This window comes from Anolis sagrei, chromosome X (genome assembly GCF_037176765.1).
Source record: "Anolis sagrei isolate rAnoSag1 chromosome X, rAnoSag1.mat, whole genome shotgun sequence".
Taxonomy (NCBI): domain Eukaryota; kingdom Metazoa; phylum Chordata; class Lepidosauria; order Squamata; family Dactyloidae; genus Anolis; species Anolis sagrei.
This window is the reverse complement of record NC_090034.1, coordinates 47,085,178-47,104,413: the sequence shown is the minus strand read 5'-3', so window position 1 is coordinate 47,104,413 and position 19,236 is coordinate 47,085,178. Positions and strand designations below refer to the sequence as shown.

At 47.8% G+C, this 19,236-nt stretch overlaps 1 protein-coding gene across 1 annotated transcript in view; it reads right to left on the bottom strand.

Annotated features, from left to right (window-relative positions):
- RTN4R (reticulon 4 receptor) overlaps window positions 1-18,899 on the bottom strand; it is a 76,515-nt gene extending 57,616 nt beyond the window's left edge. The window contains exon 1 of the mRNA XM_060785345.2: window positions 18,226-18,899. Coding sequence (XP_060641328.2) covers window positions 18,226-18,412 — 187 coding nt within the window. The 5' untranslated portion in view covers window positions 18,413-18,899. The remainder of the gene's footprint in view (window positions 1-18,225) is intronic.
- Window positions 18,900-19,236: the final 337 nt, after the last annotated feature.

The following is a 19,236-nucleotide window of genomic DNA, read 5'->3' as shown; positions in this document are numbered from 1 at the left end:
CAAGTAAGGGAGTGAGATGCACTGGGAAATGTTGGGGCTCCAGGACACCAATGGAAATAGCACGTAGTTTTGCAATCCTTTTGGCTTCTTTGCCCAAGAGGGCTGGGGCCTCACCAAACTGCAACTACCAGGATCTCATTGCTTTGAACCATGGCAATTCAAGTGGCATCAAACTGCATTCATTCAGTGTAAATGCACCTTGAATCATTTTTTTTGTCGGGTCAGGAGCGACCTGAGAAACTGCAAGTCGCTTCGGGTGTGAGAGAATTGGCTGTCTGCAAGGACGTTGCCCAGGGGACGCCCGGATGATTTGATGTTTTATCATCCTTGTGGGAGGTTTCTCTCATGTCCCTGCATGAGGAGCTGGAGCTGATAGAGGGAGCTCATCCACCTCTCCCCGGATTCGAACCTGCGACCTGTCGGTCTTCAGTCCTGCCGGCACAGGGGTTTAACCCACTGCGCCACCAGGGGCTCACCCTGAGTCATGACATGCAAGGAAGTTTCCAGGTTGAAAGGTTGAAAGCAGAAGATGAATAGGGCATTTCAATTCTTGCCAATCTCTTGAGGAAGAGAGGTTATGTGTTGGACAGTTCCATCAACCCCATTGTTCTCTACCCAGATTTCATCCCTTTGAAGAGAAAAGAAGGTGACTTTGGACACCAAATGAACCTTATCCTGGGTCTTATGGATGATCATAAAATGCGAGATAAAAGGAACCTAGGGAGCTGAAAGACTCAGCATGGGAAAGAGGAGGTTTGCCATGTTATCCATATCAGAGGCCAACAGGATTGGACCAGAAACCCGGCACCATGTCTATTTGATTGCTTGGGCCTGAATAGCTTTGCGGCCCATCTCTTGGGCAATAGGAGATGCCTCAGTGCCACTTACAAATGGGGCATTCAACGGGTAATTGAACCTTGGCTTTTCACCAGGTACTCCAAAAGAAGAGAGCTTTGCGAATAACAAAAAAAGCAGAGTTCTCCCCAAGGCCCCCCGGAGACCCATTTGAAGGCGACGGCACTCGAGCATAAGGCAACTGAGAGGGAGACAAGCCCTGTCATCAGCTCAACAAGAGGAAATCAGTTATTAGTGGGTGATCGCTTGGTGAGGTGTCTGTTTTCGCAAATGGTGAACAGACCGGTCTAGTGCACTGGTTTTGGAAAGGCAGACAGGAAGGTTATGACTTCTCTATCTTCTGGGCCTTTGAGAAAAGATCCAAATAATAAATTGGTCCCATCCTCCTCTCCATCTCCTCAGCGCTCCCCTCCCCAAACTCGGCCAATTTGCGAGAGGCAGGGACCAGCACTTGTCATTCACCTCACCCTTTAACTGACACAAATTGGAGCCAGACTGGAGCAAATGAAAGGGAGCATCGACAAGACATGTTCCGACAACTGTCCAAGGTGTCACTTTTTTTCTGGGGTGGAGGGAGCCGAACAAACGAGAAGTCTCCAGAGTGGCAGACACTCGCATTGACGTTCCTCATCCCGCCAGGCAAGGAGCACAATGGCTTCACAAAGGCAGATGCCTCACCATGATGCGATACCTTTACTGTTGGAGAAGAGGCTGAGGATTTGAAAACGGCCCCCTCCCTCGATTTGAAAATAATGAGCTCTCTCAAAATCCGGTGTGAGACCACCACTCCACAGTACAGCATGGAGAAGGCACCCGGTTTTGTCCTCTCTGGTTGAAAAGGATCTGGGATGGAGGGATGGAAAAAAGAACTTCAGGCCTTGCAGAATTGCTTCCACTAAAGCTCCCTCATTTCCCCAAATCCAAATGAATTTGAGCTAAGACGGCCAATACGTCACAACCCTAGTTATTTAATTAATTATTTTGTGCCTCATTTTTCTCCCATGTATATACATCTGAATACATTGTCCAAGGTCCATTTCCACTTTTTAAAAATCCATTCTCAACAGCATGCTAGGGAAAGAAAGGTTTTCAGTTGCTGGACCTTAACTGCATAGGGCTTTATAGGTCAACACCAATGCTTTGAACTGTGCCCAGAAACACACAAGTAAACAGCAACGCTGCCTATTTGTGAGTGCTCCTCACAGTCAGTTAACATGAGTAGTAAAGCTGCATTTTAAGACTGCTTTCCTGGAAGCTTGCAGCAGAGACACTTGATGGCATCTTGGGCAAAGGTGCTGGTACCATGGAGGTCAGTGCAGGGAACGGGGCAGAGTTGAACATGGGTAAACTAAGCACACTTTCAGGCAAAGAGCCACCCCTCCCCCCCCCCCCCCCCAAAAAAAAATATATTGAATGATCTCTTCCATTACCTTGAAGAGATCTGTCGTCCTGGCTCAGGGGTTCCCAATGACAGACGTCACATGCTGTCTGCTGCATCATCTGGTTTGCCACCCAGCAATCAGAAAGAGGCCTCTTGCTGCCCCAAGTGCTTATTAATTAAGGTGATTGTGACTGCGGTTTTGGATAGCTTTCTAATAGACCTCATCCGCCATCAAGGAGGAGTGGCAAGAGATTACAGCTGCCTTAAACAGAGCCTTAATTGGCCTCCAATGGGAAGCACTCCATCTGGCAAAGAGCTCTTGGGCTGCCCTTCTTTGACACCCCCCCCCCCCCCCCGGGACATGAGGAGCATTGCGAAGTGGCTCACGGTATCATCGCCTATAGAAACCGACATTAAAAGGAACCCAGGCTGAGATCCTGCATCAGAGACTAGACAGATTTTACACCTGGTTGTCCTCACAATGTTCCGTTTTGAGGGTTATCCTTGATTAAACCAGCTCTGCCTCACATCAGGCAAAGTCAGGGGAGGCTCCAGAGTTTCAGGCAAACTCTGGAGGATCCTGCAGTTTTGGGGTACTGTGGACAGCTGGATCGGGTCCAGTTCGGACCGGTTCACTGTCAACACAGGACACCATCACCATCTCCTTTCCCCTGGATTCAACAGTGCCTGTGCGCCCACCGTGCCTATGTGCCCACCAGCCAGGCACAGAGCTTCACGAGAGCTTCTATCATGGGCACCTCTTCCATCCCTTCCTTCTTCTGGTCATGTGGGTGCTTTGGCTGATTTCAGAATGGGGTGTCCACAATGGCCAGAAGCTCATATGTAGCTCTCTGGTTAGCTGGGAATATTGGCATGGAAGGTGACATGATGGTCTGTCCAGGCTATGATCTCATTTCAACATAGTCCAGTTGGGCTGATGTGTTCTTGTCTTAGATGGACTTGTGGACACCAACCTGTCATCACAGTGGGCTGTCAGGGTGCATGTGACCATGGATTGGCCAATCAGTGTAGACTCATCCAAAGAGTTGAAACTTTACAATATTGTAGTTACAACCTTCGGAGGATGTGACCATGGGATGCTGTTCATTAGGATTGCAATTTGGCCAAAAGGCATCCCATTTTGGGGCCCATTGTCAGCTGACCCTTCATTCTATTTACTGGGAAGTTACTCAAAAGGGGAGAGGTGTTGCTGTTTTCATTTGGCAAAGATTCAGCCCATTGGCTACAATGGAAAAATTAAAAGGCTCAATCCTCAGGCCTATCTGCATGAAACCTACCTCAGTTTTAGACCCCATTTACAACTGCGGGTCTGCCAAGTTTCAAAACAATTCACCAATCTACTGATTTTTTAGAATTATTTTAAGTTTTAATCATAACATTTTTTAAAAAATAAGACAAACTGCAAGAGAGGGTTCTGGGAATTGTTGCCACCTGTTGAGTCCATTCTCAGCCAATCAGAGCATGGACACAACCAGGCTTTTTACTGGCTGAGAAAGAGAGAGAAACTTCAACTCCCATCATGCTCCGAGAGGAACTCATGAGACTTTTCAATGCCCTCCCCATGCAAGTTCTGCTGGGAAAGTGAGTTCCCACCAGGACCCTCTCTGAAGGAGTGATGCTGCTGTTGCTGGGGAGGGAGAAAAAGATGATGGTCTGCAATAATCCCATCTTCTCCAGGAGCCCCGCCAGACCCCTGCCTCAGGTATATTGCACTTAACTCTATCCTGGAGTCCCCGGTGGTGCAATGGGTTAAACACTTGTGCTGGCAAGACTGAAGACTGACAGGCCATAGGTTCAAATCCGGTGAGAGCATGGATGAGCTCCCTCTGTCAGCTCCAGCTCCCCATGCGGGGACATGAGAGAAGCCTCCCACAAGGATGGTAAAACATCCAATCATCCGGCCACCCCCTGGGCAACGTCCTTGCAGACGGCAAATTCTCTCACACCAGAAGCGACTTGCAGTTTCTCAAGTCACTCCTGACATGAAAAAAAACTCTATCCTCTGCAGTAGACGATAAAATCTGGCTCTTTCCATCCATTTTGCCGAGCTTTTCCCTCCTACCCGGTCTGTTTCCAGAGATTATATTAGACAGACCACCAAATATTACAAAACTGATTTGGGCTCAAGTCTACTGTCCATCTCACCTTCAACTTTGCCCTTTACAAGGTGACAAAACCAGAATCCTGCATTGAACAACTCCTTGGGCTTACCATTGCATGTCTGCATCCTTTCTAGCCATTCCATGGCTGGTAGATATTGGAATTTGGAAACGTCCCTGGCTATGTCCCTATATCCAGGTAAAAAATGATGGTATCTTCAGCTGAGGTCCTCTAGGGTCCTTTGGAAGCCTCCATGGATGATATAACTGTTTTACATTGGCTACACGGGAAAAGATGGATGACATAAAACTGCATTTCTTCACACCAGCCTAATTCGGATGGCTAAGAATCATTGCATCCATCAAGAAACAAACTGATTCTAAAACATTGCCTATCGAACATAATGCAATTTCAAAACCAAGAGACGGAAGGCACACTATGGCAAGGTGTTCCCACAATGGGAAGCCTTTTTTTATTGAAACGAAAGCCAAAGAGCATAGAGCTAAATCCAATGTGACTCCCAGCTACGGAAGACCCAGGGAGATGAATGGGACTAGTTAGTCACGATTGGTGGGAGCCCAATTCATTTCAATGGGCAGATTTGAATTAGGACTCAAATTGGATTTCGCCCGTCGATATTAACATTTTCCTGGTTATGTAGCCGTGCTGCTGAATATTAATATAGTTCTTATTCCTCGCTTAAGCCATCCTGAGAACTTGGTTATTGGGTGACCCAGAAAGGGGGAAAATTGGAACCTTACATCCAGTAAATGATGTTGGCATCTTCTAATGTGGAATCCAATGAAAGAATGCTTAGGGAGAATTACTTCAAGGTAAGTATGCTTAAGATTGCCATCTATATCTACATAAAATATAAAAAAAATCCATCACAGAGGAAAACCAAGGTGGGGAAGAGGGGGCTGGAGAGACGCACTCCGGCGTGGCATTTTGAAGGACATTTCTGAGATGGAAACAGGAGCAATAAACTAAAAGGTTACTTTCTGCATAATTCCCAGGGCATTTTGATAAGTAAGGCAATCGCGCGAGTCTGGCGGCTCCTTTCCCGGTGACAGGTACATGATTTTTCACGGAGGGCAGGCGGAGAGGTCAGGCGTCGGCGAGAGCGCACCTGTTGGTTAAGAGCAAGCGCTGGGGGATTTCTTTGCATCGTAGAAAGCTTTCTACTAGGCAGCAAGACACCATCCAAGCTCTCCCAACAGATGGCAATCCAGCCTCTGTTTACAATTCAGGAGGAGACTCCATTTGACTCCCTAGTGACAGTGGGTTCCATTATTAAACCTCCTTCCTAAGGTTTAAGGTAAAGCCCTGACATTAAGTCCAATCGTGTCTAACTCTGGGGGTTGGTGCTCATCTCCATTTCTAAGCCGAAGAGCCAGCATTGTTCGTAGACATCTCCAAGGTCATGTGGCCAGCATGACTGCATGGAGAGCAGTTACCTTCCCACTCAAGCGGTACCTATTGCTCTACTCACATTTGCATGTTTTTGAACTGCTAGGTTGGCAGAAACTGGGGCTAACAGCGGAAGCTCACACCACTCTCCAAATTCGAACCTGCGACCTTTCGGTCAACAAGTTTAGTAGCTCAGCGCTTTAATCCACTGCGCCACCGGGGGCTCCTTTCCTAAGGTTTAGTTCTTCCTAATCTATTCCTCTATGTCCTACTCTCTATGGGCATCATGATTTTATGGTGCTGTGGGTATTATAGAGATGTGTGTATATCCACATCAAGCAACTCTAAGGAGGGATAGGCTGCCATCTGAAATGCACTCACAAAGTGTGCGTCTACACCATTAATATAATGCAGTTTAACCTCCATGGTTCAGTGTTATGGAATGCTAGCATTTGTTGTTTGGTGAGGCACCAGCCCTCTTTGGTGGAGAAGGCTCAAAACTTTGTAAAACTACAACTCTCAAAATCCCATTCCATTGAGCCAGGGCAGTTCAAGTGGTGTCATCTTTGAGTCTCGTTTGTGAAGAGAAAAAGTGGGGTATAAACAAATATAATAATAATAATAATTATTATTATTATTATTATTATTATTATTATTATTATAAATGCAGAGACTGGAATCCTCCATTTAGGAGATGCAGTATGCCATTCTACAGTGGCATCTTGTTAACAGATGCAGTGTTAAACATACATAGTACATAATGTCCTCCATGTGAAATGTGGACCGGGAACCCCATGCGCAATAGTGCCAAATATGCAACTCAACTTTGGAAACCTGGACATGAGTCTAGTTGTGCCACATTGGACAAGAATATGCCCACCTGCTTCCTTAGGCGGATTGACACATGCATAAGTCACCAGTGGGATTCAAGACATGTATGTTTCAGCAATGGGACATTTCAGCAACTACGTGGAAAACAGAGAAGCAGCTGAGCCAAATGCAGGGGAGAAGAGAGACCAAAGAGGACACCAGCTTTTCAGCATGGCGAATCACCATTAGTAAGCTGTGGTAATGATATGGGTATTTCAGCTTCTCCAGAGTTTCTGAGTAAGACGATCACTTCAGGGTTCGCATTTGCCCAACAGCAAGGAGGAAATCACACACTGCCAAGGAGAGCCGCTCGGACTGTGTAAACAGGAGGGACCCAACTGAGCTGAGCTACAGCTGCCGGCAAGAGGGAAAGTATTAAATCTGCGCAATGAAATCAGGACGCATTGTTGACGTTTGCCATTTGCCTGCCTCTCTATTTCACCAGCCCCCCAAAGGTCAAAGAAAGGGACAAAACAAGACTTGGCATAGTAAGACATTCATTAAGACACCTGTCAAGGTTTCTGAATCATTGGTGGGGCATAAAGTCCCATCTCTGTACCAATGCAAAGGTCCCTCTCACCAAGATAGGCTGTGCAGGGATGGGGGCACCAGATCCCACAGCCTTGCTGATGGATCCCCTCCTGCCCTTTGCAAAAGAGAAAAAGAAGAACAACTCTTCCAACAAATATTATGGGCCTTGCCACAAACACGGGCCTAATGGAGATTTTACAAGGACACAAAAATCAGGGAGCAATGAATTATTAAGTTGCAGCAGGCTATGTCCTCCACTGAGCTTTCAATTATGGGGTGGGGAGAGGATGTCATTTGGATCAGAACACATCCAGACTGTTCTGCCAGAGGAGCTGGGCTAAAGCGAAAAATATGAGGGATGAGGCAACTAGTGCATTATTTTGCATCAAATGCATGGCTGCACATGGTTATGCACTGCACCTCGACATCCAATTAACATTTCGGCGTGTGGGGTCATAATTCTGCAATGAGAAGGTGAAGACACAGCTAAAGTGCTGCTATTCCACTTTAACTGCAGTGCCAAAATCTTGTGGTAAGATCCAGGACTTCTCTGGCTGAGAATTGTGAAGCCCAGGACCTTTCCACATAGCCCTATATCCCAGAATATCAAGGCAGAAAATCCCACAATATCTGCTTTGAACTGGGTTATCTGAGTCCACACTCAGATAATGTGGGATTTTCTGCCTTGATATTCTGGGATATACGGCTGTGTGGAAGGGCCCTGGGTTACCTGAATCCACACTCAGATAATGTGGGATTTTCTGCCTTGATATTATGGGATATAGGACTGTGTGGAAGGGCCCCCACTCCCTAAACTCCACTCCTGGGATGCCACAGGAGAGAGCCATAGCAGCCAAAGTGGAATAACAGCACTCTCACAGCATCGAGTTGTCAGGAATACCTTTTGAGCCTTAAATATGTTTTTTAAATCCACTCATAACAGTGTAATAACTCCAGCATAGCATAACTGAGGGTGTAGAGTTATGCTATGGTTCTTTGCCCAGAACCTTAACCAAATGTCTTGAGACCTGCAACATCACATCTGGCACCCAGTTGGTGTATTACACATGCAGACGATGCACTACAGAAATGTCTGGTGTTTTTAACTGTGGCAGAAGATTGGCATTTGGTTCACATTAGCAGAAGCAAAACCACTCATACATGCCATGGTTTACGCAGGTGTAGATGTGCATGGAAGAGATGGGACCTTTTCGTCCAATGAGGAACATCTCCATGCACAGCCTTGCTTGACAAACTCTGGGATTGTCATCAGTGGCATTCCACAGAGGGCGCCATTGTCCACCATTACACATGGGCATTGTTTGCTGCATGCAGGGATGTGCATGGACCTTGTATGAATTGGGGTTGAGCATTCCATTGTGCCATGCCACAATTCACCAATGGGGCGATGTTGCAGAAGTGTTGCACCGTGCGATAAAGTTCTACTCAGTCTTGACAATGTTGCTTACCCCTTGGTCTTCCTATGCCCTGCTCCCCCTGGACCAGCACCACAAGACTTCAACAAGTTGTCCCCAAAAATCTGGACTAAGTTAAGACTCAGCCTATCTGTGAGGCACCTCCAGATGGTGCACAACAGTTCAGCAGGGCAAGAGAGGCCCTCTCTTCGCCAGGCCTCAGCTGGGCCTTGTCAGCAATGATGGATGGGATCGGCCCCTAATAGGCCCTCTCCATATTTGTTTCCTCATTTGCAAGCAGTTCCTCTCTGCGGTTTCCCACAATCCATCATGCGCTGTGTGCCCAGGCGATGTAATTACAATTATTTATTCTCACACTATTGTCAGGGAGATTAGTGGCAGATGCAGGGAGAGGATATAGCTGCTTACCACCAGCTGGAATGACCCTCCTCTCCTGCCTTCTGCTCTCGGTAATGCGGAGGTGAAGCCAAGTTAGTCAGGAAGGTGGGCCATACATGTGTTGTTGTCTATGGCAGAGCTTGACAGCCACACATTAATTTGTCCCAATTTGTCCCTATTCTGAGGCATGACCTTACTTTGGAAGGTGAGTTGCACAGGCCCAACACTTGCCCAACACTTGAAAATGGTCATAATTCAGATTCTGTGCACTATTTTGCACCTGGTTGTTTTGCCACTGAAAAAGCTTTTCTGTCCCAGCAAAAATCATATTTTTGACCAAAAATACTGTTTTGGCTGCACTTTTCAATGAGAAACAACCATGTGTTACTTTTGTATGTGATCAGTTCTGAAGAGGCTTGGTTTTTTTTCAAAAACTTCAGGATGAAAATGGCTACAATTACTTATGGCTTCTTTCAAGAATTAGTGAAGAATTACATCCTGATTCCACGTTGGCCGCTGATTTGGGGCAACATAGATCACACCATGACTTTTCAGCACTGTGATTCAAAGTGAATGGTTATAAAACAGCCGTGGCTATTGAAAAGGTCACAAGGGAATGTAAATCTTGGCCAACATCATTCTTACACAAAACGATAATGGATTTCAATCATTTTCTTCCCCAATGCAGTGCATCCATTCTGGGATTTAGTCTGAACTTGAACAGAGCTGGGATAAATTCCCAACAGAAGAGCTATCAGGGGCTACTAGTCAGTATAGCTCAGGCATGGGCAAGCTTGGGCCCTCCAGGTGTTTTTTTGATTTTAACTCCCACAATTCCTAACAAACTCAGCACTCTTCCTTTTTTTCCTTTCCTAAGTGGCTGATGGGGGAAAGGAAAGGGCCTGAGGTTGTTAGGGATTGTGGGAGTTGAAGTCAAAAACACCTGGAAGGCCCAAGTTTGCTCATGCCTGATACAGCTTAACTGGTCTGTGACATGGATTGGTCCTTAGAGTGTATCTTTCAAAGACATAAATGTGTGTGTAATTATGGCCCAAATTCTCCAACTTTATGCTTCATACTCTGCATGTGAAATTTCACATGATTTGACCCAAAGTGTATGGAAAACTACCGCAAAATACACAAATTGCTTCCAGTTGGAATAAGTGGGGATTCTCTAAGATAATTCCGGGCACATCTGCACTGTTGAATGAATGCAGTTTGACATCGACAGTTTCACTGCCATGGCTGAATACTATGGAATCCTAGGAGTTGTCGTTTGGTGAGGCACCAGCGGTCTTTGGCAGAGAAGACGGAAGACTTTATAAAATGTTGACAACTCCTGGGATTCTTTAACTTTGAGCCAGGGCAATTCAAGCACTGTGAGACAACTTCCTCGGTGTACAAGAACACAAGGAAATACACACATTGGCAATTTCATTTCAAGATGAATGTTAGTTTGCCTGTCCTACTATATACCATTGCATATCATCCATCCAATACACCCAACATCTGACACTGTTGTACAGGAATTGCAAAACTGTCATATATGGGACGCTGAGATCAGAATGTCAAACAGTTGCTGAATGTCAAATATCTGAAATCCAGACAATATTTGGCTTCAACGTGCGCAAGGCAGAATTTTAGTGGGTGGGGCGGATGCTTTCAGCTCGACTTAGCAGCGACAAAGTGCATTTCAAGTGTTCCAAGCACGTGGCGCATATTCTTTCCCTAATCCACCCGACAGCCCTGTAAGATAAACCAGCATTAGATCGTGCTCCGACAACAGGAGCTTAGGCAGGGAGCGTGCAACACCCCCTCGGCAGCCCTTCCAGGGAGACAAAGGCAGAAATAAGCACAACACAATGGCTGTATCACAATCCGAACCTACAAAGGACCCCCAACGATGCACATTAAGGCCAGAGAGTGAGGCACCAAGAAACTCTGCATGTCTAGGGTTCTCTGATCTGTGGTGTTTAACCTCTCTGAGTCACTTTGCCTGTCCCTTTCCTTGGAGTGCCTCAACTTTCTTTCTAAAGACTCAGCTACAGCTTTCAGTGACTATGGTAGAAGAAATGTGGGGACTAGAGGGAAATTTTATTAGGGAGTAAGCTTTTTTTGGCAGGAGAAATAGTCTAACCCTTACTCTTATTCGAACCCTTATCCTATCCCTATCTTGAATCTTAACCCTTACCCTAACCCTAACCCTTATCCTGATCCTAACCTTATCCTTTACCCTTATCCTTACTCTAACACTAACTATGATGATGATGGTGATGATATTAATAATATTTATATCTTGCTTTCCTCTCTTAAACGTGACTCAAAGGGTAACTTTAACTCTTACCCTTACTTTTAAACTTTCCCATGCTGTTACCCTTACCCTAACCATGTTCTTATCCTTACCCTAACCCTAAATCTCACCTTAACCCTAACCCAAGGCTTTGCCATTAACCTTACCTTGCTCCAGCCCTAATCCTAACACCACAGCCCAATAGTTGAGCCCAAACTGTAACCTTAATCATTGCGCCTATCATAACCATAACCCTTACCGTTATTCTTACTCTAACCTTAAGCCTTACCCAAATATTTCCCTTACCTTCCCATCACCCTAACCCTACTCCCCACCTGGTAGCTGAACCACTTCATCCTACCCTTGTTCTCTTGGAACGGAGAAATGAGAAATGTTGAACCAGAGTAACATTTATAACAATAGATAGTAACACAGTCGGCAAGACACCTGTAACATGCTGTCGTTCTATTGACTCGACTCTATTATAAGGCAGATCAAATTACAGAAAACATGCCGCGATACGCACGTCAACGCTCAATGCATTAGCGGAGGCGTTGCATGAAACACCTGCAACAGAATCCAAACCAGATACGGCTTTGGAGAGAATAGTTTCCCAGGAAGCCAACACAGGATGTAAAGCCACCAATAGCAATGGCCTGGGAGTTTGGACAGAGATTCTTTCCCGACCCTATTGCTGGGCATTGAAGTTGGGAGCTTTCATATGCAAAGCAAGTCCTTTTCACAGTGCTATGGTTATTCTATGCAAAATTCGTTTAGCAGTTCACAGAAAACAGAACTTTCTATGCATATTCTGACTACTATATATATTTATGACCATAATGCCAATCATACCCAACCAGGCTTGCTGGTGGATACAAAGTCCTAGAAGTCCATAAGGTTTTAGTTTCACATCCTAGAACCATGGTCCGCAAGAATTAAAATATGGTCTGTGGCCTCACCATTACTACAACGTTGCAACAAGAGCAACCGGTCTCGTGAAACTCTCTTATAGTGCCAGGGCTTATTAAATATGGTTTTCTGTGGGTGAGCAGATGGTGACTACTGGATGGGATATAGTCTATATCAGAAACTAGAGCTGATGTGGTCTATGCATTTCAGTTTTCTGAATCAGCACCCCAAATGACCAAAGCAAATCCAAAGTTTAACAAAAACGGATTCGTAACCCTTTTGGTACTAATGTTGGAGAGTGATCCCTGGTTAAAGTGATCCCTGGTCAAAGTGGTCCCTGGTCAAAAAAGGGTTGGGAACCACTGTCCTAGAAGAATCAGTTGCCTCTGGTTTGAGGAGCTGGCCTAAAGAGTTGTCATGTCCTGAATCTTATCATTTGGTCTCAACTAGAGTAGATCCATTGAATGAACAGTCAAAAGATGTGTCGACACGTATGTGATTCCATGGATCTGCTCTAGTTAGAGTTACCCCTAGAATCCAGACCCATATATTTGCTCAAGAGTAGCTACCTGCATCATGGGCGATGGTTGGAAATGATGGGGTTTGCACATATCTGGAAGCTGCTAGTGAAAGGGTAATCAAAGATACAAGCATGTTTTTTAAAAAAATAAAAGCAAACTAAGGTAGCAAGGACTTTAATGTTCATACAAAAGCAAATTTACACATGTGATTCGGAAGAACACCCTCAGTTGGCATCACTATGAAGCTCTATCCTGAGCATAGAAACCTTGGTGCGACACCAGGCGGAGCCAAAGGAAGGCCAATTGCAATAACTCTGACCCACTGAAAGCTTTTGAGAAAGAAAAAGCTTTAACCTCACAGCAGAAAGCTCTCAAAGCAGACACGAGGCAGACAGCTCTCTCCGGAGAGACAGTTCTTGAAGCCTCAGCATTGCCACTGAGACAATTAAAAGTTCCTAGGTATTCATCCATGGTTTGATTTATGATATTTATCCACTACAGCTACTGGGGCTGGTTGATTGCAGAGCACGCAATGTCAATGGTTTATGGGAGGTATGCATGAAATGACAGGCATGGGTTGACAGCAAAGTTCTACCCCATTGGATTCCAAAGCGCATTTTGCAGAAAACTAGGAGGATTCGACTCCAGGAAAAAACAAAAACACCCTGGAAATCTCAGTGGAGAGATCTACTGTAGGGCATCGTGGGCTTAGAACTTATTTACTTTGCAAAGGATCCTGGGAATTGGAGTTCTTCAAGAAGGAGAAAATCAATGAGATGGGATGGAAACCATCCTCACCCACATTAATGGAGCAGAGATTGCAATGGGGAGTAGGTCCAATTTGAAGGCGCTCTCTGTGGTGCTGAACACTTGAAGTCAGCTCAATTCAGCACTTCCTTAATAGTCAAGCTAAGACCTTGACTGGATTGACTATCCCACTAATACAGGAGTCCCCAGTTACCACTGGCCCAGATCCAATGGCGCTCCCAACACGAGTAGACCCCTGGACTCAATGGGATTTATCAAAGCATCAACATGCCATTCAGCAATCGATGCAATGACTCAAGTTGGGAGCATCCATTGGATTTTGGCCACGGCTTTTTAAGACTCTCTTTCAAAATGCTTAAGACTCTCTTTCAAAATGCTTTTCAATTTTTGAAAAAAGGGATTTTGAAGCATTGGCCAACAGCCTACAGCAAGAAGAGGCAACATAACTTTATGGAGGTACATAACAGTTGCACAGTACCATATTTGCAGCCCTTATTTGTTGGTTTCGGTTAGAACAAACCTACCAAATCAAAGGGCATTGCAACAATGTTGCATTCCCATTGATTAGATAGGTCTCAGCCTCGCTGCCAATGACAACAGAATTGTGGTCGATTCCCTTTCTTTCCCCCATTGACTCTGTGCGTGTCTTGTCCATTGAAACTGCAGCCGAGGGCCGGCTGAAATGTTTAAGGGGGACCACGTTCTCATTGCAATGGGAGCAGCGAAAGAGAGAGAAAGGGAGAGAGAGCATTTTCTTCAAATACTTGGTTGCACTGAATGGCAGCGACACCTGATGAATTCTGCATGAGATAAATGCATCAGGGGGGTGGGGTGGACTCTGTGTGTATTAATTCTGCACCAACGCCGGCTCACTTCTGTGGCCCTTTCAAGGGAGCGCATGTAAGCACATATGCCTGGTTTATCTCCTCGGTTTTTGGCCTTATACTCTTTTCTGCAGTGCTCTTTTGTGCAAGTTATGTCGTTTCCACAACTCAATGAGCTTTCACTATGGATCAGGAGGTGTGCCTTTACTCCCATGTGGGCTAGAAACTTGAGAGTGTGGTCTATCACCTACTTGATTTCATTCTATTGAGGCATTCCGCCCTCAGAGGCACATTCCCGGTTCTGCTCTCTGCGCAACTGAGTTATTTATCCTGCCTGGTTTTGGTTATCTTCTCAAACCCACCCAAAACAGTGATCAGATCCCCTTTCCATCTTTGCAAACCTAACCAAGAGAGGAAGATAAAATCCAAAATGCAGACGGCAGAATGAATCCCAATTGCGTGAGCAAACTCTTCATTGAGGGCTGGGGGACTCCCTTGCCCTCCACCTCCGCGAAATAATGATCTGCCTGCCTCCCTCGTGACTTCTCCTCACAGTCTGAAAACTCGTTTGATGGTTTGATTATCCTCGACTCTTTGGGGTTTGCAAATATTCCTCTCCCCCCCCCCTCCCCACACACACACACTTTTTTTTTGAACTGCTAGTGCTGCTTTAATCGTTGTTTCCCATCTCTAAGGCGGAGCCAGGCGTTCGATTGCCGTGGAAGAGCAAGCAACACCTGCAATAATCGGTACATCGGTTATCAGCAGCTTTGATGATCGCTGCTCTTATCTCTCTCTCATGTTTGGGTTAAGGAATCCAGGATGACAAAAAAACCCCCTACAAAAACACTAAACCGCCCCCCATCCTACCACACAAATGCACACACAAGAAAGCTGCTTATCTATGTGAGACATCCAAAGTACACCTTTCCACAGGTCTGCGGTCCAAGGGCAATGTATAGTGTCCATTGGTTGATGCAAACTGAGGTCTATGCAAACTGAGGTCTATGCAAACTGCTGCCACCAGTAGGAACAATGAAGTTGGAGAGTCTATGGTTTCTGCCTTAAAGCCAGAATGTGTCTCCTGCCTTCCCAATCCACAAATAGGGTCCGTACTCCAACTTGAAAGGAATAACCCATAAAGGTTTCTGGCTAGTGAATGTGAACCCCTTCCTTAGATTAGTCTAGATCTGCCATCTCTCTTCTGTGCTGATTTCATAAACCGGGAAACGGCACAAAGACCATCTCAATCATCACCATCCAAGGAGATTCAGGTGGAAATGTCTAAAGTAGATCCTATGGTCCTCTGCAGACCCAATCTGGGATGCCATTTGATGATCTCTCATTGAAAACCCTACACCCAGGTCCTATGCAGATTGGTGACCACAATGCCAAGGGAACAGCCAGTCCATCCCAGGCACTCTTGAAAGGGCTCATAAAATAGGTTTGGCATCAGAGATTGCATCCTTAAAAGTGAAGCCGACATCCAGGGAGACTATCCTATCCTTCCGATCTCAGAACTAGAGCTGAGCAGATTGTGGAGCCGTCGAGCATCTCACTCTATCACTTGAAGCAATACCCGAAACCCACCACTGGAGCTGGCCAGCTCCACTCACGTCCTTGGCACTACCTGGCTCCACTCCCCGACCAAAGCACAATTCTGTCTTCAACTAATGCACCTGGAGAACAACACAACCCCACCAAGTTCGCATCGCAAAGCCAACTACCTTCTAACTCATCAAAATGAAAGTGAAGACAAACTTACACAACAGTCTGCTCCCTTGGCAGGCAATCCCCACTCGCCCCTAGCTTCAACTCAGTTTGGTGCCTTGAACAGATCCCAAGTCTCCCTGAGATGCTGGGAGAAATGACCATGCTTTGGACCAGCCCTACACCTTCAAGGAGCCTTCCAGAGTCCCTTCTCATGCTGTCCCATCCAACTCCAGCTTAGTTCCTTCTCCTTGCAACTCCCACTGAAAGCAGGTTGGCATGGTTGGGGTCAATCTCTTCTCTCCCCTGCCCTTCCCTTTTGAATCCCACCCGAGAGCCTTCATACCTGGAGCCTCCAAAGAGTACCATGGACTCCATACTCCCCAGAAGAAGCAGGCAGCGGGTCCAACCTTATCACCGCTACCCAACAAATCACCATCAGCAGCAGAGTTCCTCTGGCGGGCAGAGGGGGCATCAAACATCCTAGCCGTGAAGCATTTCCTTTGCTCCCCTTTTCTTTGCCATGGCTCCCTGGAACCCAATTGGTCGGGTAGCCAACTGTCAAACAAGACCTTTGCAGAGTCAGCTTCCACACCCCAGGAAACTTTTGGCCAAGTCTGTGGGGCACCATTTGGGGTTTGGATAGGGGTGATATTGCTAAAAGACTGAATGCATGTGCCCTGGTTCTTTCCAGACACAAATACCCAACTGCACCATGCACTCCCTTCCTGAGCTCTCCTGTCTGACATCTTAGTGCCATCAACTCTTGATGGCTGTCTCGGTTTCCTTAGGAAGTGATATCATGGCTCAACTCCAAGGGTTGAGAGCTGAGAGGATTTGGGAAAGGGGGCTAGTGGTCAGGACAAACCTGACCTCCTTGCTAAGCTTCCCTCCCATCTGGATAACAGAATAAAAAGGTTGGGGGGAAGACTGCACCTCACTTTCTTCCTCCCTTTTAGCCATGGAAAGGACACCTCAAAAGAAAGGAAGGTCCAATCACCTGCCAACATTGAGAGCCAAATTTGAGAAGGGGAAAGGGGGCTAGGAGCAGGACAGCCCTGGTCCCGTTGCTCCCCTTTCCCTCTCACCTGGAGAACCAAAAGAAGAGATGGGGCCAGGGCTGAGCCCCACTTTCCCCCTCCCCTCCCCTCCCCCCCGATCATAGGGGACCCTCAGTGGAAGGAAATGGAGTGGGGAAAGGGAAAGATGTGCTTCCAAAAGAGGGGTGCATCGAAAATGGGAAGGCACCCCCTAGCTCACTGCTGTCCAGGTGAGCAGCACAGATGCAGGCTCCAGGGGGCGCTCTTGAGGGACCCCAGTGTAAAGGGGGTCCGCTTCCCTCCACGTGCAAAGCCCATCCCAGCTAGAGAACGAAAGAGGGGCCCGCCTTGGCCCCCTCTTCCCTCGCCTCAGCCAAACCTAGGCATCGAAAGGGAAGGAAAGCTGGCAAAGTCTCCCAAAAGACAGTGCGGCAAAGGCATTCCTTTGCACACACAAAAAAATCACACCTGGAGAAAGAGAGAGAACCTCTCTCCCCTCAGGAAACCTCTACCTCGGGGCTCTGCTCTCCGACATGAAGCCCCTCGTCCACCTTGAGGCTGGCCCATCCCCACCTGCGTCAAAAAAATAAAAAAAACCAACAACACAAGGTGGCAAGGCAAAGAAAGCCAGGTTCAAGTCTCCGTCTGTTCCACAGCTTCTCCAAGGGGCAGCTGCAACCTCCCTTCCCGAGCCAGCAGGGCGGGATCCTGCGCTATCCAGAGGGGGGTCTTTGGGGGAAAGAGCTGCTGGTGGTGTGTATGGGGAGGGGTCGTCTCTCCACTCTTTTCTCTCCTTGGAAGAAGAGAGGGCAACGCTCTCCCAACCTCCCCGGCATCAAGGGTGGCCACAATCGGCCTCTCCGAAGGCAGGAGGGTTCCCGAGAGTTCAGTGGGGCAGGGCTGGGCCCGGGTGAGGCACCGAGGCAGCCAAGCCCTCCCGGAACTTCTCCCTTTCCTCTCGCTCCCCTTTTCCAAGGAGAAGAGCCACCTCTGCCAAGCTGCCCAACCCAAAGGGTGCCACAGCCACCTCTTGGATGAGAAGAGGGGCTCCGCACTGCCCAACGGGGCGGACGTGGGTCTCTCTCCCTCCGGACAGGAGGAACCGGGCCCCGAACTTCTCCTCTCTCCTTGGGGTCCGCCTCGCCTTCTCCCACTCCCTCCCTCCCTTCCCGAATCCTTACCTTCTTCCAGGATCACCCTCTTCATTTTAGGGGCTCGGGGAAGGCACCTCTTGGGGGGCAACAGGGAGGCGGCGAGGCGGCGGCGGCGGGCAATCCGTTCCCAAAAGGGCGCCGGCGGAGGAGGAGGAGGAGAAGGAGGAGGAGGAAGAGGAGGAGGAGGAAGAAGAGGAAGAGGCAGCCGCTTCATGCACAAAACTTCCCGCCTGGCTCATGGGGCGACCAGCCCGCATCCAGGCGAGGGGCACCCCACGGCGGACCCGTTTTCCCCCTTCCTTTGCAGCTCTCGGCAGGCCCCGATCCTGGCCGCCGCCTCGGCTCAGCTCCGGAGGCGAGAGCTCTTTCTCCTCCCTTCTTTCCTTCCTTCTTTCCTTCCTTTGCCGAATCCTTGCTTCCTTTCCGGCCAAAGAGGCCCCGATCCTCAGAGTTGTAAGGCTAAGGGGAAGGAGAGCGAGAGAAGGAGGAAGAGGGGAAGGCAAATCCCAAATCGCCAAGAGGAGAGGCTCCGGCGGACCGAGCGGCTTTCGGCGGCTGGGAGCTGGAAAGGTTGATGAATGTTTTATGGGATCATGTGGTTTGACGTGAGAGGAATCGGCCTAGATCGGATTTACCGGCTGGAGGAGAGAGAGAGAGAGAGAGAGAGAAGGAGGGAGGGAAGGAGGGAGGGAGGATGGGTGAGAGAGAGAGAGAGAGAGAGAGAGAGGAGGCAAGGAAGAAGAGCGAGGGAGGGGAGGGAAGGAAGGAGGGAGGGAGGAGTGGTCGCCTGTGCGCCTTCGCCAGCAGAGCGCACCCAGCCCTCTCGCTGTGCGCCTTTGGAGAGGGAGCGGGGGACCTTCTTTGGAGAGGGCTCTGTGGCCCAGGAGCCCCTCTGCCCCAGCCCGGGGGTCCCTCGGGGGGAGGAGCAAGGCAGCCCTCAAGGACCACTTGGGGGCCCAACTTCTCCAAAGCTTCTCCAGCTTAACAAAGTCGGGTGCAGAAGGGTTGTGAAAGGGGATCCCAAGCCTCAAAGGAGAG